Genomic DNA, 25822 nt, shown 5'->3' on the forward strand with positions numbered 1-25822 from the left:
AGCAACTCAAGACCATACCCTCCATTGACGATTTTGGAGTTATTTTGACATTTCATAATCAATTGTATAGCGCTAGGGCGATTTGTGAAGCAAAGTTGTAATTCTCTCGTCGCATACCTTCGACAAAGCGGGGGCCAGAAGGAGAGCACAAATTCAGTAAGTGCTGCAGATAAATAGTTTACCAATAAGTTAATTTCTTTTTTCTCCCAAGTTATTCGGTTTGTCCTTCCTTCCCACCTCTTACGTGTGGCGCTCAATAATTCAAATAAAGTTGAAATTTCATCCTTTCTTTTACGGTTTGACCCATCGCTATGCATGACCGCCACTTCACAATACGCATCTACTTTTTCAAATTCTCGATTAATGGGTCTAATGAACAAATTCCCCAGAACCTAAAACTATCACATCTAAAAGGAATAAGCAACTGGGTTTATATTAGAAATTGGTATCGCCACAAAACAATCTCAAATAGCTATCACAGTGTGTTTATTGATGGCTACAGACTTTATCAAAAAGTAGTGAGAATAATCATCAGAAATCCAAACCATCACAACTGTTGAGCCGTATGCATTGTACTAAACTACTTTTGGTTCTGTTATACTCAATTTACTTAACTAAAATATAAAACTACGTTTTAGAACCTGTTAGACAAGTTCATGTTATACCACTATTTCTACTCTTCTATGTTAAACATATCTAGAGTTTAATTTAAATTGATCGCTAATGACTTACTTATCTCCCAAATAAACTATAGAGATACTGTTTAGTTCTAAATGTTGTACTTGACTATTACTGACAATTAACATGGAAACAAAGAAATCTACTTGGCTTTTGGTAACTTTTTTCACCAAAAAACCTCATCTCAGAGACACTTTTAATAACCTACAGAACATTAGTTATTTCAGCCACTACAACGAGAGGAGAACAAGTCAAGCAAAAAAATGCCCATGTTATGCCCATGCCAAAAAATCCCCATGTTAGTTATTAGTCAGATCAAAAAATTCCTCCACACGACCGCGATCATCCACTCTCCAGCGGCATTCCTGCCAGGGGTCATTGTCATGCGCACGCACAGTCCTTAGTGTTTGCTCTTCAGGGCCAATCTCCGCGCGGACGTTCAATGGGGTTCCATCTTCTCGAGTTAACGAAAAGGAGTCCAAATTCAGCAAGGACGCAATCTGCGGAATAAAAATATGGAATAGTTATCATTACATCACGTCAAGGAGAATCAGTGAAAGGTTCCGGCAGTTCTGCTTTTTTACAAAAAGATCAACTCTCCTAATTGAAAAGAGCAGAAAAATTAACTTTCTGCATTTATTTTTCATAGAACAACATGCAAAATTGTTACCTTTTGTGTTAATGCTAGTCGATTAGGTGAAAAGTTAAAAAAGATACCTTTTTAGAGAAAAAAAGGCGGGTATTTTAAGCTTTCGAGTGGAAATATTTTATCGTCAATATTGTCCGCTTTTCATCCATTTCTCACTTTATGAAACAAAACTTTAGAGCGCGAAAAAGGTACTTTTTTTGTATTTGAAGCGATCTCTTCAAAAGCGCGAGAAAGGTACCTTTTTTCCGGTTTAGAAACGTTCCTATCAAAAGAGCAAAAAAGGTACCTTTTTTGCGGTGGGAAGCGATGTTCTCATAAGCGCGAATAAGGTACCTTTAAACGGCGTTTTCAAACTATATTTGAAAGCCGTTTTAAATTCTATTGATTGACAGATGTCAACCGTTTAGCACCATTTGTTTTGCTTGAATTGACTGACCCACTAGTCAAGAGACAAATATGGCGGAATATATGGAAAGCAATGTCACTTTAATAAGGAATCTCATTGAAGACAATAAAACGTACGAACATTTCAGTAAAATTCTCACACAAAACTTTCCAGAAGTAACAAGGGGCTTTTCAGAAAGAAACGTGCGATTGTTTTGTGCTAAATATGGCATAAAACGACTAAACGAATACAAAGTAGATTCCATCGTTCAGGATTGCGTGAACGAGGTAAGCTTGTTTATGTTTTTGCATTTTTTGTATCAGTTTGTTTGAATAGGGACGTTCCATTTTTATTCATATCTCACCCTATGGATGACCAGATTTCTACCACCTGGCTTTTATGTCGGAAAAAGAAACTTTTCCTACCCCATCATCATTGTCGGTCCCTTTTAAAACGTATTCCTACTAGTTGTCTGCCGAGGATACTCATCCATAGGGGAACGGAATATAAATGGAACGTCCCTATTCAAACAAACTGATACAAAAAATGCAAAAACATAAACAAGCTTACCTCGTTCACGCAATCCTGAACGATGGAATCCACTTCGTATTCGTTTAGTCGTTTTATCCCATATTTAGCACAAAAACAGTCGCACGTTTCTTTCTGAAAAGCCCCTTGTTACTTCTGGAAAGGGTTTTGTGTGAAAATTTTACTGACATGTTTGTACTCTTTATTGTCTTCCATGAGATTCCTTATTAAAGTGACATTGCTTTCCATATATTCCGTCATATTTGTCTCTTCACTAGTAGGTCAGTCAATTCAAGTAAAACAAATGGCGCTAAACGGTTGACATCTGTCAATCAGTAGAATTTAAAACGGCTTTCAGATATAGTTTGAAAACGCCGTTTATTTTTAAAGGTACCTTTTTCGCACTTATGAGAACATCGCTTCCAACCGCAAAAAAAGGTACCTTTTTTGCTCTTTTGATAAGAACGTTTCTAAACCGCAAAAAAGGTACCTTTTTCGCGCTTTTGAAGAGATCGCTTCAAATTGAATAAAAGGTCCCTTTTTAGCGCTTTAAAGTTTTGTTTAATAAAGTGAGAAATGGATGAAAAGCGGACTATATTGACGTTAAAATATTTCCACTCGAAAGCTTAAAAAAGGTACCTTTTTTTTAACTTTTCACCTAATCGACTAGCATTAACAAAAAGGTAACAATTTTGCATGTTGTTCTATGAAAAATAAATGCAGAAAGTTAATTTTTCTGCTCTTCTCGATTAGGAGAGTTGATCTCTTTGTAAAAAAGCAGAATTGCCGGAACCTTTCACTGATTAAGGAGGGACTGGCGCCCGGTATAAATACATGCAAGAAGAGCCTGTAGTGAGCAAATCTTTTTTAGTGTCCCCAAATTAGTAAGGGATTTTTCCCCAGCTAGACGGCTCTTGACATTTTTAATAAAGTTCAACAACAACAACACTTGATCAGCAGGGATTTGCTAAAGCAAAGGCATAGAAAAAACCAGGAAAGATTTATTACTCGACGTTTCGGGGTCATCGTGACTCCATTATCAAGAGACTAGTTTAAAAACATGCAAATAAGGAAAGGTACAAGAATAGCATAAATTAGACTGAACGGCTTAAACAAACACCTTGGCGCGGATGGAATCCGTTTGCACGTTCAGTGTTGGCTTACGCATGCGAATATACAACATTTCATTAACAAGGCAATCAAATTTGCCGTTACATTTCGTGATGACGTTGAATTGCTCGATCAAGCGTTCAGGCATTTCACTATTGTGCTGGAGGTGGTAGTGTTTGTAGATAGAAGATGATTTCCTTTTGTGCCCTTCTACGCGCTCGTGTAAGTGACCACGAGTGTAGCCCACATACCCTGCATCACACAGGTTACATTTAAATTCATAAACGATACATTTAAGCCCCCTATTGTTAACCAACAATGTATCGTTTATGAATTTAAATGTAACCTGTGTGATGCAGGGTATGTGGGCTACACTCGTGGTCACTTACACGAGCGCGTAGAAGGGCACAAAAGGAAATCATCTTCTATCTACAAACACTACCACCTCCAGCACAATAGTGAAATGCCTGAACGCTTGATCGAGCAATTCAACGTCATCACGAAATGTAACGGCAAATTTGATTGCCTTGTTAATGAAATGTTGTATATTCGCATGCGTAAGCCAACACTGAACGTGCAAACGGATTCCATCCGCGCCAAGGTGTTTGTTTAAGCCGTTCAGTCTAATTTATGCTATTCTTGTACCTTTCCTTATTTGCATGTTTTTAAACTAGTCTCTTGATAATGGAGTCACGATGACCCCGAAACGTCGAGTAATAAATCTTTCCTGGTTTTTTCTAACAACAACAACAACAACAACAACAACAACAACAACAACAACAACAGCAGCAGCAACTACTGCTGCTACTGCTACTGCTACTGCTACTGCTACTGCTGCTGCTGCTGCTGCTGCTGCTGCTGCTGCTGCTGCTGCTGCTACTACTACTACTACTCCTAACACCCACCAGTCGGTGGTGACAAACAATATTTAATTCAAACAATGAGCACTGAGGCGACAAATTATTCTTTGCTCGGGAAGCGCCGCCGCAGAAACGCGCGACTTGAACAAAAATAATTACAGACAGAACTGTGCCCTCAGAGCGCATTCTGTGGCTTTAACAAACTATTATGACCATATCCACATTTTGCACTTGCCTGCCATTAAGAATATTGCGTGTCTGACCACTCTCGTGTCACGAAGAAAATTCTTGTTGGTTTTGGGGAAGGAGTGGGGGAGTGTAAACTTGGGTCACCGTGGAAAGTTTTTTAGAGGGTTACCTTAGGGGAATTAACAGTGCTGGACGTACCTGACAAAGGAACTAACTAAAAGTGATGTAAATAGCATGATACAGCAGATTCAAACCCTTACATTGCCGTGAAGGTCTTCGGCAAGACGTCCATAAGCAGTAGTGGACCTCTCACGGATTGTAAAAAGCAAGTTTCCAATGCTATCTTTGATGTTGATCTTTGTGAGATCTACAATATCATAGGCATTAAATTCCTCAAGTTAGCCATGCAAAAAATGAGTAAATGTATAAAATTTATATACAATTGTAGTACAAATCAGCTAAATAAAAATACATGTAGCTTCGTTTTTCTGCAGTATTTTTCTAATAAGTGTTGTAAAAACCAGAGAACCAGAACAGCCAGTCAGAGCGAAGCTACATATGCCAAAAAGCCAAAGAAAATCTCAAACAAAAGGCACGTACCTATTCCTGTGACGTGACGCAAAGTTGAGAAAAGTAACTACAAAAGCTAACTTTATTCATACACGATTTAAAATAAGAAAAATGTTAAGAGAGTTGGTGAGGTCGTCACCTCAAAATAGAAACAAAATATGAACCATAATATAAAGTGACTAAGACTTTTGTATGAAATGCTTCTCTTTCTACATTGAATTCAATCTGACAACCACGGATCTTTGCACTGATATATTGAGACACTACAAGACAACTGTCCTCTCCAGGATCCCAATGTAATAATTCTGTCACAGGACCAAACACATGGGGTATTCCACACAGCTGCAGAAACTAACCCTTTTAAATCCCATGATCGGATAGTGTATTCTCCCCTCTAGCTGCTACACATTCCCTTGTAAGTTAGTTAAGAGAATTGGGTTTTAGATCAAGATAACAACTTCTGCCGATTAAGTTTTCGTATTCTCCTTACATGTCTGCTAGATAATGTATGGACATTTTAAGGAGAAATAACATGTTAGTCACTTCCAGAGTTACGGCATTAAGACAGGACATAAAATGCAAATACAAATTATTATATTGTCCATCAGAAGGACAATAGCAATAGTTTTTATCTAAAAATTTGAGCCCATCAATAAAATCAAAGATCAAAGATGGTAGGTTTACCTGTGATGGAATATGACCAATCTGTGACAGGTAGTGCACTTGACAAGGGTAGATTGTCGATACTTTGTATATCAAGGTTATCTAAACCTGGAAAAGAAATTTAATTGGTACTGCTTGGAAATTGGACCTCCAAATTATTCATAAACTAATAGTATACATGAAAAAATTTCTCAGTTCTGATTGGTTAAGATGAATGCAGTTTTCAGTCAAATTCAGTGCAGAAGAGGGTTAATTCAGTGCAAAGAAAGAAACAGACCAGACATTCTGATTGGTCAGAATGATTGGTCAATGTCAAGGTCAATGTCACTTGCAGGGTTTGAATAAATTATTTTTGCACGTGATGCGCGCGCTCAGTTTTCTGCGTAGTTGTGAGAAGCTACCTCGTATTTTTTCGTGTATATTATTAATACCTAATCACACGATTTTCTTGTGCAATTTGGAATAAATAAGCACTTGTGAATTTTTTCAAAGACCACAAATTGCATGAGCCCGTAGGGCCCATGCAATTTTGTTAGTCTGAAAAAATTTACTCGTGCTTATTTATTCTAAATTGCTCACGAAATCATGTGATTACCAATACAAATTAAAAATATTTCCCCCTATCCCTATCTACTAAGGCAGCCTGGACAAAACAACTAAGTTTTTTTAAAACCCATCAGTGGTTCCACCTAACTACACTCACTGCACACTTCCTTCTCTATTCTCATTATAAAGATTAGCATTTGTCCAAAGAAACTTTCCTAACTCAGAAAATACACTTTATATCATCCCTTTCAAAAAATCTTTATCATTGAATTACCAATAGCTAATGCTCCCCAAGAAGAGCTCTAAAACATAATCTTAAATTGTTATAGCCCTACTAGGAATGAAAATAAGACAAAAAAAAATACCAACCGAATCGACTGACATCAAAATTGTCATCTCTCAGCTGATTCACATCATTCTCACTCACACCATTAATGACATTGGACAGCACATGTCTTTCTAAATCCTCAGCAGAAAGACTGAGCACCAAATCTGGTAAACAAAAAGATCACAAACAAATTCCAAGTAATTAGAGGGACTTCTCTATTAACCATACCTATAAGTAGCTATAGATAAGATTCTTAGGAGAGAACATCTCATCTTGTCTGTCCTGTCTGTCCTGTCTGTTAATTGTTCTTTTCTTGTATCAATGTCAAATGACACTATCATTTCTCGTTAAGGTTGAGGTAAAGGGAGGAGGGTATGTGCACATTTTCCACTGGCCTCCCTCCCTCACCGCACCAAGAGAAACTTTGTCACATTTCCCCTGAAATGCCACATTCAGATTAGAGCAAGACTTGTGGTATTCCCCGCACATTTTGATCGACAGTGCAATCTAACAATGAATTATCTTCAAAAAGTCCTCACCACTTTGAAGAGATTGAAACTGTTCCTCAGCAGACAGGCCTGCACCTTGCCAAGCTCCCTGGGGGAGTGAGATTAAGGCATCCAAGTGAAAGTCATCTGCACCTTCCAAATGAGTGTCACCATGACTGTCTGAATCATCGTCACTACCATCATCATGACAGTCACTGTAGTTTACATCATCATCATCCTCCAGATCTGAGGCATGACCATCAGACAACAGCTGGTCAGCAGAAGTTTCTGATGCAGTGGACTCCAATGCACCAGTTGAGGAGGAAGTAACGCTGCAAGCACCATCCGAATATTCCTCTGTGTCCCCCCAAGAAGGAAGGTGCAGACCTGATGCATCTGGAGCTGAAAATAACATAAATAGCATGTTTTATTTGGAAACATACTAAACATGTACATTCTATCTCGTCTCATAACAACAAAATTCCTGGGCCAGGTTTTAACACTGTTTATCTTATCCGGGGTCTGGGTAAAGGTTGAATTTAGTTTTACAGCTCTTAAAAGGAGTTTTCCTTTTGAAATTTTTCCCACCAGTTTTGAGTCATATTGAGATAAACCCCAACAAAACCTCAGCTCTTATACGTGCCATTGTCAGTGCAATATCCACAGCTGACATAAAACAAAGGAAACAAAACATCCTTAACAATGAACCCTAACCCTAACAAAAGTCTATAAACAAAGAAAACGAATAGACTGTACAATGCTCCTTTAGATGAGAAATTTGAGCCAAGGTTGACTTATATTAATGTTCACCCCATTTCAAACAATCCAACCCTGGATTCCAATTAACCAGTTTTACTGGAAAGTAAAGAGAACCAATATACCAGGTTGAAAAGCAAAGTAGCAAATCTAGCTCAGGTTTTGGGACTGGATTAGCTGCTTATCACACACGACTGACAAAGCCATTTTTAAATGTACAATGTACAATGGGTAGACAAGTTCTGCCTTCAAGTTACATCCCAACTCAAAACTTGTGCAGTATAAAAATTTGTAAGAAAATATGGCACACTTGCACCTATACTGTCATGTATCTTTCTCAAGATGGACTCTTCAGGTTTATTAACTGTTCAACTCTCAGCAAAAATCAACATGTAACTTCTCCCTATAATATCTGTACATTATCCTGCAGACAGGTAATGAGAATACTCAAACTTATCAGGTAGAAGTTATCTTGATCTAACTACAAATTCCTTCACCTAATCAACAAGAAAATGTGTAGCAGCTAGAGTTGAGAATTAACAATCAGATCTTGGCAGTTATGGGGTTATGAACAGGGCTGTGGTCTAACAGAGCCCAGTGGCCCCTGGCACCTTACTTTCACTCTTGGGCAACTTAAGAATTTTAGTTTTTTTCATATAAAAGCATATGCTGGGCACCTTGTATTTCAAAGTTCCTGAGCAGTGGGCTCCCTACACTTTTTCTTAAAGCACAGCCTTGAAGTGTTTAACTGACTTACTGTAGGAGGGCTTAAATATTATCAATGCAATATTATAAAATCATAATTATTTGAGAGAGCACTTGATTAGACTAGGGCACTAAATTACATTGTAATCATCAATGTGGACAAAACCAAGGCTACAATACCTGCCATTATTGCTGGGTGTCTCAACAGCTCCCTTGCAGTCTTACGACGAGATGGCATTAGAATGAAGCCTTGGCTGAAAAGGTCCTCAACCTCTGGACTGCAGGGAGGAGAACAGGGTGGTTCAGTAGCTGTGCCAATCTGTGAAATAAAATACATATTGCAAAGGTAGTTAAACAACAAACCCTACAATGTCTATGGAAACTGAAGAGGTTTATGTCAAGTCACAAGTGGGGGACAAAGAAAAAAATTCTGAATCCCTTAAAGAATCCAATCTTAGACCATTTGATTCTGAGCTAAGCTGCCCTTCCACTGAGCTGCAGAAATGGTAAGCCGGGTCATTCTGAGGTTCACGTGATACCTGTCCTACATCCACTTGGATCAAAATGGTGGTAGGTATTTATGTGTACCAACATAATAAGAAAAAATGGTAAAATGTACCTTATAGATTAGTGAACCATGACAAGAATCCATCCAAGGTGGACGTCCTGTCAGCATTTGGTATAAAAGGCACATACAACTCCAAATATCTGCACTAAAAGTGTGGAATTCACTTCGACAGACCTGTAGGAATAAAATGAGAGAAACGTGTCAATTTGTGAACAACAATTAATCATGATACCAGCCATAATTCAAATTAATATGTTGCTGACTAAAAGAATGTGAGGAAAATAATGATGACCAAAGAAATAACCAACCTCTTTAATCATAATTATAATACACTAGTGCAACTAAGATGACAGCTACATTTACCTCTGGGGACATGAAGGGCTCTGTGCCTCTTGGAATGTTGTCTCTGAGAAAGCTGTCACATCTGACACTTGCTCCAAAGTCAGCAAGTTTCACTTGATGGCCAGTTGCATCCAAAAGAACATTGCCACCTGTGGACAGATATACAACAGATTAACTGACATAAAAACAAATTATAGACATAATTGTATGAAAGGATAAAAAATAAATACAAGTGACTTTAATCTGGTAATTGACACAATTGGCTGAATGAATCCACGGGGTTCTCTCCAGCATAGTGAAAATTAATAACTTTTTTCGCATCAAGTGGATGCCCAAAATTTGAATAACAAAAGCATAAACTGCTCAATTAAATATAGATCTGGACACATGTTGTGACAAGATATGTTTGCTGACTTAGAATATGACTGCCATTTTACACATTCTCACAGATGAAAAGTGACACGATTGATAGTGCTAAAACAGTGAAAAGAAGTTAGAAAAATTACTTTCAAATTGTTATTTCATGTAAAAATGACTTTAAAGAATTGAAGTTAGTCTTTTTATCAGCATTTTTGAAAATGTAATCTTGGAAATTTCTTACAGATGACTTCACAATGTGTAACTATGCATTATATAGGCCACTTCGAAATTAAAGCAAACAGTTAAACAGCCCATGGCCAGCACTTAGTGAGAGCCCTGAATTCAACTATACAATTGTGCCACAATATTTTGATTTATTTGAATGAGCAAACTGAGTTTCCTTTAACACTTTAACTCCCACAAATGATTAACCTGTAACGTCTCCCTTTAATCATCAAACATCATCCAGGAGACAGGTACATGTAATGAAAATACTCAAACTTATTGCATGTTTTCTTGATCCAATACCAAACTCTCGTACCTCCCTGAACCCATTAATAGCCGCAGCTTTTGTGAAAAACTGTGTTTTGAAGCTAGTCGAGCAGATTTCGGGTCACTGTTGTGGTTTTAAAAGCTCAAACTTACCACAAACGCATTGACAGCTCGTACACTCGACGGCCTTTCGATCCAAATGCAAAACGGCGGCCTGAAAATCTCGGACACATGCAGAAAGCAAAATTTCGAGATGGGTTGAAAAGTAATGCCTCACTTATGACTTTTACTTTTCTCTCTTTCTCCTGCCCTTTTTTTCCCTTTCCCTTGCCTGAAGTTTCTCCTCACTTGCTGGAAATTTAGTAGGCTTCATTTTGATTTAGAGGTGTTTTAGGAGACTACTCATTATTTTCATCACTAGTTGGGGAAGTGCTTGCAAAACTAGACTAAATAAAATCAGAACTGAGCAAAATAAATGCATTTGTTCAATTTTTTTTGCACACAGTAGAGAGAATGCTACGCCTTATTATCATTTATTGAATGTCCTAACAATTGATAATATTTTCAAACTAAAAGTAGCACTCTTTGCACATAAAAATATTAACAATCCAACAGGCATCCCAGCAATTTTTTCTGGAACTCTACCTCTGGCTTCTGACTTCCATAGCCATTACACTAGATTTGTTTCTAACCTTAACTTCCGTAGGCCTCTAATACATAACAATTATGGAGCTTCTACTTTTACTTTCATTGCATCAAAAATATGGGAGACTATTCCACTGCATCTAAAAAATTGTTATTTTTGCTTCTCCAAACAATTCAAGCTATATCTGCTAACTTCGCAATCTACTTCTTAGAATGCATTGGTTTAGTTTACTTTAGTTTCTTTGTTCTTAGTGTTTGTTCTTTTGATTCAATATAAAAAAAAAAAAATTAATTCTCCTTCTTTTAACTTAATTAAATTTTTATTTATTTATTTACTTATTTACTCACTTCTCTATTCTCTTTGTTTATAATACTAATTGTGTATAAATACCTTGGTTAGTGTAAATATAGAATTAAAGTAAAGTCTTGTCTAAATGTTAAGATACACCAGTTAATTATACATGACAATGGCTGACTCGAAAGCTATGCTACTTTTGTCACTGCACATTTTACTTTTGATTATTGATGTAATTTACTGTTTTTTAAATATTCTGACTTTTATAATCTGTAGTAACCTCTTGAAATAGTGCAAATAACGAGTTTCCTTTCAAACCACATGCTCAGAAAGGTAGGTGGGTAATGGAACAAGATTTTCATGCAGATTTTCAGGTCAAAGTTACATGGTTTTTTGGCTATTTCTCCAATCTCCTCAACTCAATTGCGCTCATTCTGATATCGTTTGTAAGATATTTTCAACCTTTTCAAGTATGTGCTCAAAGTCGTGCTCCAGGGTTAAAAATGATGACGTCACAAGGCATAGAAAGGGTGTGGGTCCACATGGGTGCTTACGGGCACACTAGACATCAATAGGTTAAAGTGCCCCTGAGATCCAAATTTTCGTACATCATTTTTCTTCATTTTCATGTTCAGTGTGTCTCCTTCGCCAACGCTGCCAAACTTCAGTCCAGACCAAACACCAGAAATATCTTATTTCGGGCTGTTAAATTTACGATTTCGCGTCCGCCATTATTTGATCATGTTCCAGAAGTTGATCGCAGGACTCAGAGGAAGTGATGTCAAAGGCTCAACACAAAAATCTCACATGGCAAAATGTCAAGCAAACATAACAGAGTGCTTTACTCTAATCTTACAAAAACTAAAATATGATGAGGCACTGATGCATAATTCAAAGCTGAAGTAATTGTGTAGACCACGCTGCAGTTCTCTGCATTGGAGCCCTGCAAATAGGTCAGAGCGGGAAAAACGGATGTGATTTGTGCGAACTCGCTGAGTAAACTTCAATCCTACTGAAATATTTGTGATCTACTCCAAACACCTTTCGGAAGACTGTTTCGAGAGATCTGTGTACTTTGAAGGATCTAGGTCAAGAATTCTGTCGGGTTCAGTGCCTACCATTCAAGAGAAGGGACAAGAAAAACTGTCCTCGGTGCGATCTCGATGAAAGCGAGGTCTACGAACCTCCACGGGTTTTGTCACGTTTACATATGAGCTGATCAATATCCACCTTTAACAACTCTCTGGCAGAATACCTTACACAAAGGAAAGTACTCGGTGAACATTGTAAATAAGAATGATAAAATAGCCGAATTGAGGATTGACATTTCTGACCTCAAAGAGCTCACTTTTATACAAAAGAGATGAAAAATATAATTGTGTGCTCTGACTCTAAAAAAGGCTGGCTTTAATATCAGTGAAAGCAAAACAAACAGCCTAAGACACAGAGTGTAGAAACACTTTAAAATGTAGGCTTGCAAAAAATGAGAAAATGGAAATTTCTTAAAAAACTTCTCAAACTATCAACCATCTGACAGCCAAGTCAGCGTGCTATCAAAGGGTCTCAAATTCATCCCAAAACCTGTTACAAACGAATGTAAAATCAGGGCAACTTTTGCGAGATTTATCCGCAAGACAAATGCGCCTCCATTACACCTCATGGTTAGTGCGCTCGACTCCAGATCAAGTGGTCCGGGTTCAAGCCCCGGCAGGGACATTGTGTTGTGTTCTTAGGCAAGACACTTTACTCTCACAGTGCCTCTCTTCACCCAGGTGTATAAATGGGTACCGGCAATTTAATGCTGGGGGTAACCCTGCGATGGACTAGCATCCCATCCAGGGGGAGTAGAAATATTCCTAGTTGCTTCATGTAACAGAAACTGGAGTTAAGCACCGGCCTAATGGGCCACTAGGCTCGTAAACAGACTTTACTTACACCTTTCACGGACAAAGCAAACAACCACTTCTGTTTCATATCAAACTGAATGCCACCAGTTCAGTCTTTTATCTCCCTTCAGAGCAACTTGGAAAATTGTCATAATGCTTGCAGACTGCATCTAAGCCAAAAAATACTTTGTAACGCAATGAGGTCATGGCTCTAAAAGAGTTGAAACAAACTCTGCTTTAAAACTCACCGAAGCAACACAACAATAGTCATCATGAATAAGACAGAAAAAACAAAAGAGGCCAAAGTGCAACTGGACAACAGAGTTCACTTTAAACCTCTCAAAGCACCAATAGTAAAAAACATGTAGGAAAGGGTTAATGAAATCACTGACCAAATGCATTGGGGCAAACACATTGATGGCTTGGAAATGGCTTCACAAACTCCCAATATCTGCCTTCGGATACACAATCAGCGATTGCCGAAAACTAATTTACTAATCACCTGAACATTTCTAACAAAAAAGGAAAATCCCTTGCAACAAGCAAAAATACAGTTCAAAGCCGATAAAGTGATGCAAGCACAAAAGCCACATGGGGAGTCCGTGCTGTTCTGTGTTTATCTTTATTCGCATGGCAAAAATTCATCGTTTCTTGGCGCAAAACTATCCACAGAAGCTTCACATGATTTTCTGGGACAATTCATCGTCAGTCAAAGTCGACATGGCACAACTGACAACGAAACAGTTCTCAAAAAAGTAATATGTGTGATTCTTTGTGCAGTGAACAAAGAGAGTTGTGACAAAGCAAAGCATAAGTTTATTGAGCCTTTGACGTCATGATGATGTTTTCTGCTGTACAATTGCGGGCTCGGCTGGAACATGATTTCAGAAATGGCAGACAATTTTTGGACGACTTTGAAGCGGTAAAAGTTGGTCATCAAAGGTTTTTTTTGAGTTTTTAATGGCAAAAAGGGTCTTACATTGACACAATTCAACATGAGAGTAACTAATGTGTGAGCCTGCGGGCCGGAGCCATTTTTTGCGAGCCTCGAGCCTCTTCTTGTGAGCCACTAGTGTTTGTTCTTTATCTTTCCATTTTCTCTCTTCATTTTATTCTAACAGTCTTTGGCTCCTCTCCAGAAAGCATTTGAAGGTGAAAATCTAAAAAAATCTAAAACTAGACACACGAGGAGCGTTCAATCGGGCTTCGTAGCGAGCGCCTTACTTGGGAATTCACCGCACGTAAAATTTATTTGAAACTACAAAGCCATAGCATTCACACAAAACACGACTACAATCACGAGATCTGAATTTTTACCTTTAATGACACTGTAACATCATTATGTTCATGTACATTGGTCATATTGGAAAATTTTTGTAGTAGATCACAGTCATCAAGAGTATTCGAGTCTTCTACTAAGCACTCTTAACTCCATGCAAAGAGCAAACCAACTTTCACGATCACTTGCACAATAATAATAGTGATTATGTACGAAATATCAAATCCTACTTTACAAGTATTGAACCCGATAGAAACCAATTACAGAAACAGGTACATTTAACGGAAGAGCTAAGCTTAGATATTTAACATTACTATTCAGACATATACAATGAATATATGAAGTACATATATTTTGAACTGGGGTATTAAATACGTATGATGCACGATCCTTCACAGTAGATAGCGCTATTTATGCAATAGCAAAAATCAGACCTGAAAAAAATCAGGCCTGTACGGGATTCGAACCACTGACCTCTGCGATAGTAGTGCAGCGCTCTACCTATTGAGCTAACAAGCCAACTGGGAGCAGGCTGTTAAGTTGATTCGTAATAAACCGGTGATGATAAAATCAGATACAATGAATATATGAAGTTCATATATTTTGAACTGCGGTATTAAATATGTATGATGCACGATCCTTCGCAAAAAAAATATATGAACTTCATATATTCATTGTATCTGATTTTAACATCACAGGTTTATTACGAATCAACTCAACGGCCTGCTTCCAGTTGGCTTGTTAGCTCAAGTGGTAGAGCGCTGCACTAGTATCCTAGAGGTCAGTGGTTTGAATCCCGTAAAGGCCTGATTTTTTTTTCAGGTCTGATTTTCGCTATTGCATAAATAGCACTATCTACTGCCAAGGATTGTGCAACATACGTATTTGATACCGCAGTTCAAAATATATGAACTTCATATATTCATTGTATCTGATTTTATCATCACAGGTTTATTACGAATCAACTTAATGGCCTGTTCCCAGTTGGCTTGTTAGTTTAATTGGTAGAGCGCTGCACTAGTATCGCAGAGGTCAGTGGTTCGAATCCCGTACAGGCCTGATTTTTTTCAGGTCTGATTTTTGCTATTGCATAAATAGCGCTATCTACTGCCAAGGATTGTGCATCATACGTATTTAATACCGCAGTTCAAAATAATTACATGAACTTCATACATTCATTGTATCTGATTTTATCATCACGGGTTTATTACGAATCAACTTAACAGCCTGCTCCCAGTTGGCTTGTTAGCTCAATTTGTAGAGCGCTGCACTAGTATCGCAGAGGTCAGAGGTTCGGATCCCGTACAGGCCTGATTTTTTTCAGGTCTGATTTTCGCTATTGCATAAATAGCGCTATCTACTGCAAAGGATCGTGCATCATACGTATTTAATACCGCAGTTCAAAATATACGAACTTCATACAATCATTGTATCTGATTTTATCATCATGGGTTTATTACAAATCAACTTAACGGCCTGCTTCCAGTTGGCTTGTCAGCTCAATTGGTAGAGCGCTGCACTAGCATCACAGAGGTCAGTGGTTCGAATCCTGTACAGGCATGATTTTTTTCAGGTCTGATTTTCGCTATTGCATAAATAGTGCTATCTATTGCCAAGGATCGTGCATCATACGTATTACTATTCATGTTGCGTCTGTCAGTATCCCTATCCAATTCGCTGTTGTTAGGGCCACCTTTGAGCGAGGTGTTTGTCTCAGCTTCATAGTTTGTTGTTAATCGGCTGTCACAGTTTTGCCAGTATTTTCGTGGTTTAAGCAAAAACGTTCAACATCGTTTGGTGTGGGTCTACCACGAACGGTGTGTGTGTTTGTATGTGAGAACAGCGTATAAGACAGGAATCTTTGCTGTCCGACCTTCCCAAAACAACATTTCGAAAATTGTGTTATTTACAACCTGAGGCTGAGCAAGCACATGATGAGACAAGTTGTCGCACTCTCATCATTCCCCAGTTTAAACAAGGAACACCTGGGACCATGGCCATAAAAAGGCATTATGTCCAGATTTGGATGTTATTTTCCCATGGCTTGCAAAAAATGGCTCTGGCTCGTCATAAAAGGTTCAGGCTCGCAGGCTCGCATTATAGCAATCCCCATTCAACATTATGTAAACAATTTAGGCCAAAAAAAAAATGGACAGTTTTTGTCTCAGGGGCACTTTAAAAGGAAGTGTGTAACAGTTAAAGAGGAGAATGAACAATCAGATCTTGGGAGTTAAACTATTAAATAGATAGAAACTTCAAAGATGCCAATCACAATATCACAAAAGAAATAAAAAAAACAATTAAGCAGAAAGAAGATCAACACATTACAGATAACAAACATGATGTAGCTCCAAGAATACGCATACACTGACCCTTTATGTCACGATGTAGTATTCCTAGTGAGTGCATGAATTCTACTCCAGAGAGCACTTTTCCAAGGATATGGAGTGCCCAGATCTCATTACAATTCATTTCTCCAGCATACTCTTCAACAGAGCCACCTAAAAGGAATAAGATACAGAATCACTCAACTATATTGTTGCAAATGCAACATAGAAAATCAATACAAGGAAATGTTAGAAGAACTTATGACTGTACTATGGTATAGAACAAGTACAGAGCAAGAAAATAGAGGAGTGAGTTTCAAAAGAAACTGTGGTGATGCATAGGTTGGGGTGAGTGGGTGGGGGGTATTACAAGATACTTTGGTTTTATCGACTGAATTGATAATGTAGCTGCAGTAAATTGACCACTGTAACAAGTCTCTATAAAGCAGATGTTTTGAGTGCCAGGAGTACTGCTACAACTCCTTCTCCAACCCAGCAATTTACAAGTTTCCTTCAGTTAACAGTTTTCAAACTTGTACTCATTTACAATCCTTAATGAACTTTTCTAAGGAGGAATATTTTTGTTATAGTAGTTGCATTACCCAAGAAAAGAACACAAATGCCGTAACCAGAGTTAAATCTTTTGCCCGAGAGTCTGACCATTAAGGAGCTCGAGTGTCTGGTGCACAATTTACAAGGGAAGCCCACCTCCCAGACCACAAATTTTGAATGAGGGCCACAAATTTCCATCAGAAAATTGAAGTTTGTTTCAATGGTCAGCCTAGTATGTGTCCTAACCTTCCTCACCGGCTTTCAAACTTATCATTACCAATGAACACACTGAAATCAGGAAACATAGACTTCTAATGCGTGGTTCCAGAAAATATCCATACCACCCCCCATGGAAGATCATTGAAAATTCTGAGGGGGGGGGAGGGGTTCAAGGGCAGTACTTTCCAAGGGGTAGGGGGGTTTCATGGGAAACTACTTTTCCAAAGGGTGACGAACCACGTACAAAACATTGAAAGCAACATACGATCAATCTGAAGCGCAAAAACATGTTCTCACGTACGTTGTTTTGAAACAAAAGTCAGTTCTCCTGGCCATCGAGATAAAGTTAACATTATAAGCTTTAAGGTTTCTGTTTTCCTTTGAGTTAGCTAGCGCTACAACCTCCCAAAGCTAGGAACGGAGTCAAATTCAGTGAGGGTTGTTGGAGTACTTTCGTTCCCATTTCTTGCTCGACCTTCAGAAGGCCTGGTTACCTAGCTACTGAGTTAACGTGTATGCTAGCGAAGTTTTCGGTCTTTTAAATAAGAATCAACCTGAAGAAAGTGACAAAATGTGTAGTCAAAGGAACCTTGTAAGTTTCTGTTTTATTTACTATCATTTGCAAAGTTGTTTAAGTGAGTGAAACATTCTCATTGGAGTTAGCACGAAAACATACGCGGAACTGTCGACGTTTTAAATCAGTTTAAATTTTGCAACCCAGATGTTTAAGCTTATAATCTTACATAAAAACAACATGGATATGATTTTCCAAAATGATGGCAAAGAAGCTAAAAGTATAAGCGAAAAAAAGCATTATATTTTTATTAAAGTTAACCTTAATGTTTTCAGTGTTGTAATAAAGTTGTACCCCATTTACGTAACCAACTTAGTATTCACTTTCTCTTTTTATTAGTACAAAAACCACTTTGAATTTTTGAGGGAGGTAAGAAGTCCCCAATTAAAATTCTCGAAATTCCTGGGGGGAGGGGGGTCATCAAAGACCCCCTGCAATGGAAAATCCTGGGGTGTGGGGGTGCAAATCAAAAAGTCTTCCATGGGGGTTATGGATATTTTCTGGAACCACACAATCAAAGATAAACATACACAAAATATGAAAAAGAATTGTTCATACCACTCATATACTCCATGAATATAATCACTGTGCCACTTCTTGAACATTTAATGGCACCATACAATTCCAAAATGTTTGCGTGACGTCCAGACAGCCCTCCCCAAATTTGAATTTCATTGCTTTCAAACTTGTTGATGGGAATCTACATGCCAAAAGAATAACACATACTAAACAAATCATCATATAATCAAAATTGATTATTTAAAATTCATTACAAATGTTTGAGAACAAAGCCTTAAAATAAATGAATGAGTAACCATAATTATTGAAAGATTTGTAATCGCAATAAGAGTGTCTAAGTGGAGTCCAATTTGGTCTGTTATCAAATTGACAAACTGCGAAGCAAGAGCCCAATTTGTTAATCCTGTGCAGGCTTATGGACAATATTGGATGACATTCAGTCACAAGATGACATAAGGGTGATCGATGCATCAACTGTCCTATTCCTATACCCAATTAAAAGCATGAAACAAACACTATCCCTATAAGTATTGAAAACTGAAAATTTGGAAGCTGATAACCAATCACCTCCACAAAATTTTTTAACTGTAACTGTTATAGTTTTAAACAAATGATAAATAAACTGACTTGTTAACTTATAGCGCATACAATTTGAATTACTTGAAAAGATTACCTACCTTTTTTATCGCAATTAGCGATTGTTTGAACACATCACGGCAAAGGTAACAACGGCCACAAGAGCCCCCTCCAATTGGATGAATGACTTGCCAATGGATATTCTCAATATAAGAGCCATTTTCATGAACACCCAGCCTCTCCTAAAGAGAGCAGATAATCACAGTTTGTTATGAGAACCTAAATCTAAGCCAGGGAGATACCAGCCCTGACTGTTCCAATTGGACAGCCTTCTAAGACAGATGACAGACTGAGAACAGAGAGACCCCTGACAAAACTAAAATGAGAGCTGAAATACAATCAGGACATGTGAAACAAGATTTATTAGCAAACCTGGTTTAAAGGCCAAATGACCTCCCATTCTTCCTCCAACACAACATTCCCCACGATCTGGCTTTTACAAGTACTTTTCACTGACACATCAGCTGCACTTAATGGTGAACTTGGTGAATACTCTTTGCACTCCAGCTCGACAGACTCCTGGATAACTGGGCCTCTGGTAACTCGGGCATCAGGTGGCCGGTCCACATGGTACTGACTCCACCCATCTGCACCTCCCATGAGTTCACCATAAGAGGCTGAGCTTTCATCAGCAACTACGATGTCTTTATGTGTATCATGCACTTTGTCTGCTTGGGTGTGTGCCTGTGCTAATCCGTCCTCATAAGCACTTAAGAACTCTTCTTTGGCTTCAGCTGTGGGTGTTGTAGGGGGTATGGATCTGAAGAACAATTGATCAAGTGCCCATGTCCACTTCCTGTTTCCAGGAAGGGGGGTTTTATTGGTATGCATGTATTTCCTAATGTAATCACACCTTGCAATTACACATTGTCCTAAAGGAAGAGTGCACTTTAAAACATGATTCAACAGGATATCTTTGAAACAGATGCAGTCTTTACATCCACCCAACACCCGCATTCTGCAGTTTTCAGAGTGTTTAAGCAACCATTGGATTAACTGACAGAAGGCATCAGTACATTTCTGCCACTCTCTATCAGAATTCAAGTTTTGGCGACACATAAATGCCTTCTGCAGATCTTTATCTGATTCACTTTCAGAGATTCCCTCAGTTTCTACCTGAGAAGAGTTGAATTGAAAAGAGTAAAATTAATAATTTAATACTTGAAATAAATTAACCACATAAATCCAATTCAATGTCATGAAAGCTGTAAACATCAAACAACAGAAAACATTTATTACATTAAGCTCAACCAGCTGTAAAATAGTGTCAATTTTTTCTCAATTTCTGTAATAACACACCCTGCACTTCATTATTCTGTACATCTCCTAACCTACCCCCACATATATGTATGCCCTCTTTAATTCTTAATTCCCCTTTGATGGGGGCTAAAAGTACTTTTGGGGACCACATATTTAAAAAAAAGAAAACTAACTAAAGATATTTTTCCATTGGGTTTCAAAGACATTCTAAATAAATTCAAGATACCTGTGATTCACTGGGTATAATATTTGCTTGAGCTTCCATCTTGGCTGTAGTAACATCAATCTGCAGACCCTAAGATTAAATACAGAAGTTTATTAAAAATGAAAGTTGGGCTGGTCCAAAGACCTCTCATGATTTTTTGACCAGTGGATCTAGGTTTATAAATATGTGTAATTCCTAACAGGGTGGGAACATTGGTGTACATAACTTAATAGTATTTATGGTCTGAAGTCAAAGAGAGGTAAATATTTTCATCAAATATCACTCATGCTCCATCTTCTATACAACACTCCCTCTTTCTCCTTAGTTCCTAAATTGCCTTAAACAGTCAAGTGAATTAATATCCAAAATCAAGATCATTTAAGGTCACCAAATGGCAACTTTGAGAAAAGTTGAGCTGAGAGCCTTGTCTTGTTTTAGTCCAAACAAAAACCAACTGAGATGTTCTCTAAATGTATTTTGTGTCAGTAAATTTTAATAGAGTTTGACTTCAATAACAAGGATGAACTATCAATAATATGGCCAACATCATAAGAGCTCTAACTAACTGGTTGGGCAGCTTTCTTGGCACTCTCATAACATGAACTATTCCTGTTTCTCTGGGAGGCTGATTCACCACTTCCACCAGGCACTGTGCTGTAGCTACTTGATGATTGTGGATCAGACTGTGCACTATTTCTCTGACTTTCATCTGAAACAAAGTTTAACATACAATTCTTGTGGTAAATGACAGTGCTCCAAAATGGAGCCAAGTGCTTTTTGTGAATAATAGTAGTTGATCATAATTATTTTCAGTATTAATACATCAGCTAGAGTATAAATTATTCTTTGCCAAAAAAATTTATAAGAAAGAAAGAATCATCTCATTCTATAACTTCATTCAAACAGTAAGGGTTAGGGTGATCAAGGAAAGGCAAATTCTATAATAACTCTACTTATGGCAAAGCCATTTCAAAAATACATAAAAAGAAGGGATGTCTGGATGATGAACTTTATCATGACAATTCGAGCCTTCACTTAGAGGGGGTTTCCATAACTGTCAGTCAGAGCAGTTTGCCAGCCAAAACTGCCAGCTAGTCCCCCATTTATAGCTTATTTTAATCAACTTATTTTTTTACCCTGAATGCTGATGACAAAGCACATCATTTTTGAAATACCGTCACAGAGATTCATACTGTGGCCATTCCCCAGTTTTTTATAGAATTGAATGCATAGTTTACCACAAAAGAGTTAAGATATATGAATCAATTCTACAATCAGAATTAGCTTGAGGCTTTGTCAACCTTCCTCAATACCTAGGGTATTTAAACTGAATAGACCCAGTTCCTAGACTTGGAAGTAATCTGGTGAAACAACAAGGTATCCATAATAACCTGGCCCCCCCCCCCCCCCACTATTTCTTACTAGTCTTGTCTTCTACTTTCAAACTTCTTGACAGACCTGATATCAAAATCACCCAGAAATGCAAAACAATTGCCTACCATTTTTTTGAGATTCACTGCAATTATCTTCACTGCCACAACAATCATCATCATCATTATTATCCACATCATCTTGGGGTTCTTGCTCTTTGGGCACATGTTCACTTTCGTCCTCAGTGTCCACATCACTCTCACCACAACCTTGACAGCCACCAATGCGACCAGTCTGCTTCCTGTTATCATCGCCATCTCCATCATCTCCTCCACTACTGCTACTGCTGCTAGAGTAGCTGATGCTTCCACTCTGAACCTTTACAACCCCTGGGGAGGGTGCTCCTCCATCTGGAGAGGTCTGACCTTTCTTATTTGGATTACTGGTTCCTTTCTGAGCGGAACCCGTATCTGAGGGTTCTCTTGTCAGTGCACCATGATCACATAGAGATGTTTTCGCTGCAACAGTTAGACTCTCTTCCTCTATACCAACCCAGTCATGCTCTTCAGGGACTTTAGGTGCTTTTCTAGTAAATGGCACATGCAAGTTGATGCTACCATTGTCAACAAAAAACAAAAAAAAATACAGTTACTATCTCATGCACTTACAAATTCAAATTCAGAAGTTATTCAGCACTCCAAGCCGTGAGGGCTTTGGTTGCCACGGCAAGAGGATGATATTGTTAAGGACTTAACTTTTGAAAAAGTCACAGTGTTCTGACCTGTATTTAGATTTAATTTGAACCCTTTAACTCCCATGAGTAACCAAGACATAATTTATCCCTAGAATATCAACATAGTATCAAGCAGACAAGTGAAAAGAATAAAGAAAAATGTCAATCAGCAGGAGCAGGGCTTGAAATTGCCACTCACTGATCGCCAATGCGACCAAAAATTGAGCTCTGGCTACTAACATTTCAGAACTGGTCACCAGCTGGCGACTCGTGTTTTGTCCAATAACTAAAGAAACCACGACACAACTTTTGCTATTAAATCTTTATACTAGGAAATCAATCAGGCATGGTAGCTAGTATACAACTCAACTTTCCATCCCCACTAAAATGATTTGTGAATATTACAAGATAATCGAAAAAATTGAATGTATTTCAACGCATCGATACCGCCTTCACGGCGCGCCATATTGTTTCAGGGGCTTCTCCTGAAACTGGGATCGCAAGCACCTTTCAACACCATATGCTGTTCATTTACCGCGAAAATGGCGGCAGATACAAATCAGTTGAACAATTTGGAGAAAGAAGTAGTGCTTTACAGCCAAAATATCACGTTCCCAGTTAGGTAATTTTCCTGGGTTCCAGCTATTATCTACATCCCTGTAAGTGTTAATCATGTTGTTTTCAATTGTTTCGCTCCTCAATTGTGACTTTTCTTGCATGCAAAGTAAGGTAAAAATCATGTTTTTGTGTAAGTTATAGATAAAATAAGTTGGGGACCAAAATTTACAATTTGGCAACCAAAATTTTTCCATTAGTCGCCAGCTGGCTCCCAAACAAAAAAGTTAATTTCAAGCCCTGAGGAGTTTCATTAAGGGCTGAGCACCAGGCAAATTCACTGATTGTGAGGACAGTTTTGCCCACCTGGTTTGATGATCTGGAGGAATGTTTATCTTTTAAAGAAGTTCAATTTAAAAAGTTCTGCCTGACTGTGAAAACCAGTTGCCCTCCTGCTGAAAACATTAATGAAACCCCTGAATCAGGGGATTATTGGTTGATCCAAAACCATATTCTCTGTAGTAACATCAAAAGAATTGCATGACAGAAAGTAAGGAGAATTGCTATTGAGATATTGGTTATTAAGAATAATTAATAATTAATATTTAATAATTAATATTTAATAATCAATTTTTCTCACAATTTTTTCTCATTAGAATTTTTTTCCTTAAATTGATTTGAATTACTTGATGAATTATTAGATGAAATTCATTAAATTTATTCATTATAAAACATTCTAATGAGGTTATTATGAATATTTAGTGTTTACGTTCTAAAAATCAAGGTGAAAAATACTCATTTAGATAGGATAATTATAATAAATATACTTGTCTGCCATTTTCATATAAAAAAAAATCTCCCTCTTTCTCCTTGGTCATGCAAGTATTAAGTCATAAGATGTACTATAAACTCAAAAAGATGATTGCCACATTATTTTCTTATCACCAAGACCTGAGCTTTGGTCAAGGTTATAGTATATCATATGGTATCGCAGAGAGTTTTCTTTTCCATTTGTACCAAATTTTGTTTTCTGCCTAGCAAATAATCTTATAGTTCTGGTAACCATTTCTTATCATTTAAATCTGACAAACGATAGATCAGAAAAACATTTAGCTTGAAGAGCTGAATGTAATGAATTTCTGTGATATCATGAAGCATCAAAACTCCATCCCAAACCTCAGACAAAATGGATGTTGCATGTTTTTCATGTGCTTAACGACCATCAGAAAATAAACACCGTTGCAGTCTGTAGTAGATCAATAAAACTGTGTAAAAATCTGAAATTTTGAAAATTTGTGTCACGACAATAGTGGCTTACAGGAAGGACTCACGGAAAAAGATCATACCGGAAATTTAATACATTTTCTTTCCTTGTTAAAAGTGATTTGCTAAACTATTTCTAATTAGGAAATTGCAGCAGAAATATATTTCCCTAGAAAATTAGAGACATAATATTAGACCACCAAAATACCAGCCATTTTGAAGAACGTTCATATTTGTTTTAAGAAAAATCGTGGGGGAAAATTACCGGGCTAAAAAAATCCCCGAAGCAAACATTTCTCTCAAGGATACCTTGCATTTTAGCAATCGCAGTTGCGTAACGTCTCTTAAAAAACAATTCTTCAAAGAGTAAAGAAATTATGTATACGAACAAAACAATATTCGAAGGTCTCAAGAGACAAGCTTTAAAACTGAAACTAAATCGCCAGCCTGCTTACTCTGTGTCGGCCAAATCCACTCGAATTCCTTTCTTCAGAGAATTCCCTCGTTCTCGAGTATCCCGGTGTGGAGGGAAGTCTACAAGGGACGAGAAGGACGATCAGAGACGTGGACTTAAATTACTGAGCACGAATAACAATTCAGTATTGAATGAGATCAGACCGGATAATTCCAAATTCGATTACATGGCAAGAAGACTGAAATTTAAACAAATACAGCTAACTAACTAACCCAATCCCTTGAAAAAGCCATCCAAGTCACTCTTCCCTGAGGCACCAATATCCACACTTTCAGCTCTACAGTCTCCTAGGATTGATATGATATCCTTCATTCGAAGCATGGACAATCTGTTTCGGATGTCGCTGGAATCCGGATTCAAAACAGGCGAGCTGTGATCGGCCGGCTTCCCTAGGTCATTTTCCCACGTCGAATCATCCTTTCCTTTAGAAGATTTTAGTGCTTCACTTTTACTTTCGCTTACGTTCGGCGTAGAAGAGTTTTTAGTGCAACAAACGAGAGAATCTGACGAGGTAGATGCAGTATTTTCCGCAGCATTCCTCTCTGTGATACTTCCTCTCTGAACGAGATAAAGAATAAACCCATGGATTGCAGCGTACACCAGAATACACAAAGAATGATAACCAAAGACTTGCGGATTCTGGTAAATGCAGAGTAAGGCCTTTAGAATGAAACGCACAACGTTCTTTGCCGCAGTTGAGTTCACACGTCCACCTTGCAAGGCGTCCATGTTGAAAATGGTTGAAAAATTAGCTCTAAAGAAGCTCAAGCTATTTTGATCATGTGACCACGAACGCCGTCCCATGAAGGGG

The 25822-nt window shown here is 37.9% G+C and overlaps 1 protein-coding gene across 1 annotated transcript; it reads right to left on the reverse strand.

Annotated features, from left to right (window-relative positions):
- Window positions 1-469: 469 nt before the first annotated feature.
- LOC111344058 (uncharacterized) lies at window positions 470-25755 on the reverse strand. Its single transcript, XM_088740209.1, has 17 exons — window positions 25224-25755; window positions 24992-25070; window positions 22114-22598; window positions 21181-21323; window positions 20636-20704; window positions 19522-20265; window positions 19191-19331; window positions 18553-18694; window positions 16695-16823; window positions 9387-9514; window positions 9075-9197; window positions 8636-8774; window positions 7046-7396; window positions 6548-6670; window positions 5654-5740; window positions 4660-4766; window positions 470-1178 (listed from the first exon to the last, which is right to left on the reverse strand). Exons 1-17 carry the CDS (start codon window positions 25738-25740, stop codon window positions 978-980), a joined length of 3708 nt encoding a protein of 1235 aa, XP_088596335.1. The 5' UTR covers window positions 25741-25755; the 3' UTR covers window positions 470-977.
- Between the last annotated feature and the right edge of the window lie 67 nt (window positions 25756-25822).

This window comes from Stylophora pistillata, chromosome 12 (assembly GCF_964205215.1).
Source record: "Stylophora pistillata chromosome 12, jaStyPist1.2, whole genome shotgun sequence".
Lineage (NCBI taxonomy): Eukaryota > Metazoa > Cnidaria > Anthozoa > Scleractinia > Pocilloporidae > Stylophora > Stylophora pistillata.

Excerpts from the sequence above, each read along its gene's own strand:
- LOC111344058 (XM_088740209.1), bottom strand. The coding sequence starts at position 25,740 with ATGGACGCCTTGCAAGGTGGACGTGTGAACTCAACTGCGGCAAAGAAC. Across the intron at positions 9,198-9,386 it reads AGCCCTTCATGTCCCCAGAG|GTCTGTCGAAGTGAATTCCA; the intron begins GTAAATGTAGCT and ends TTATTCCTACAG. Across the intron at positions 5,741-6,547 it reads TTTTGATGTCAGTCGATTCG|GTTTAGATAACCTTGATATA; the intron begins GTTGGTATTTTT and ends TTTCTTTTCCAG.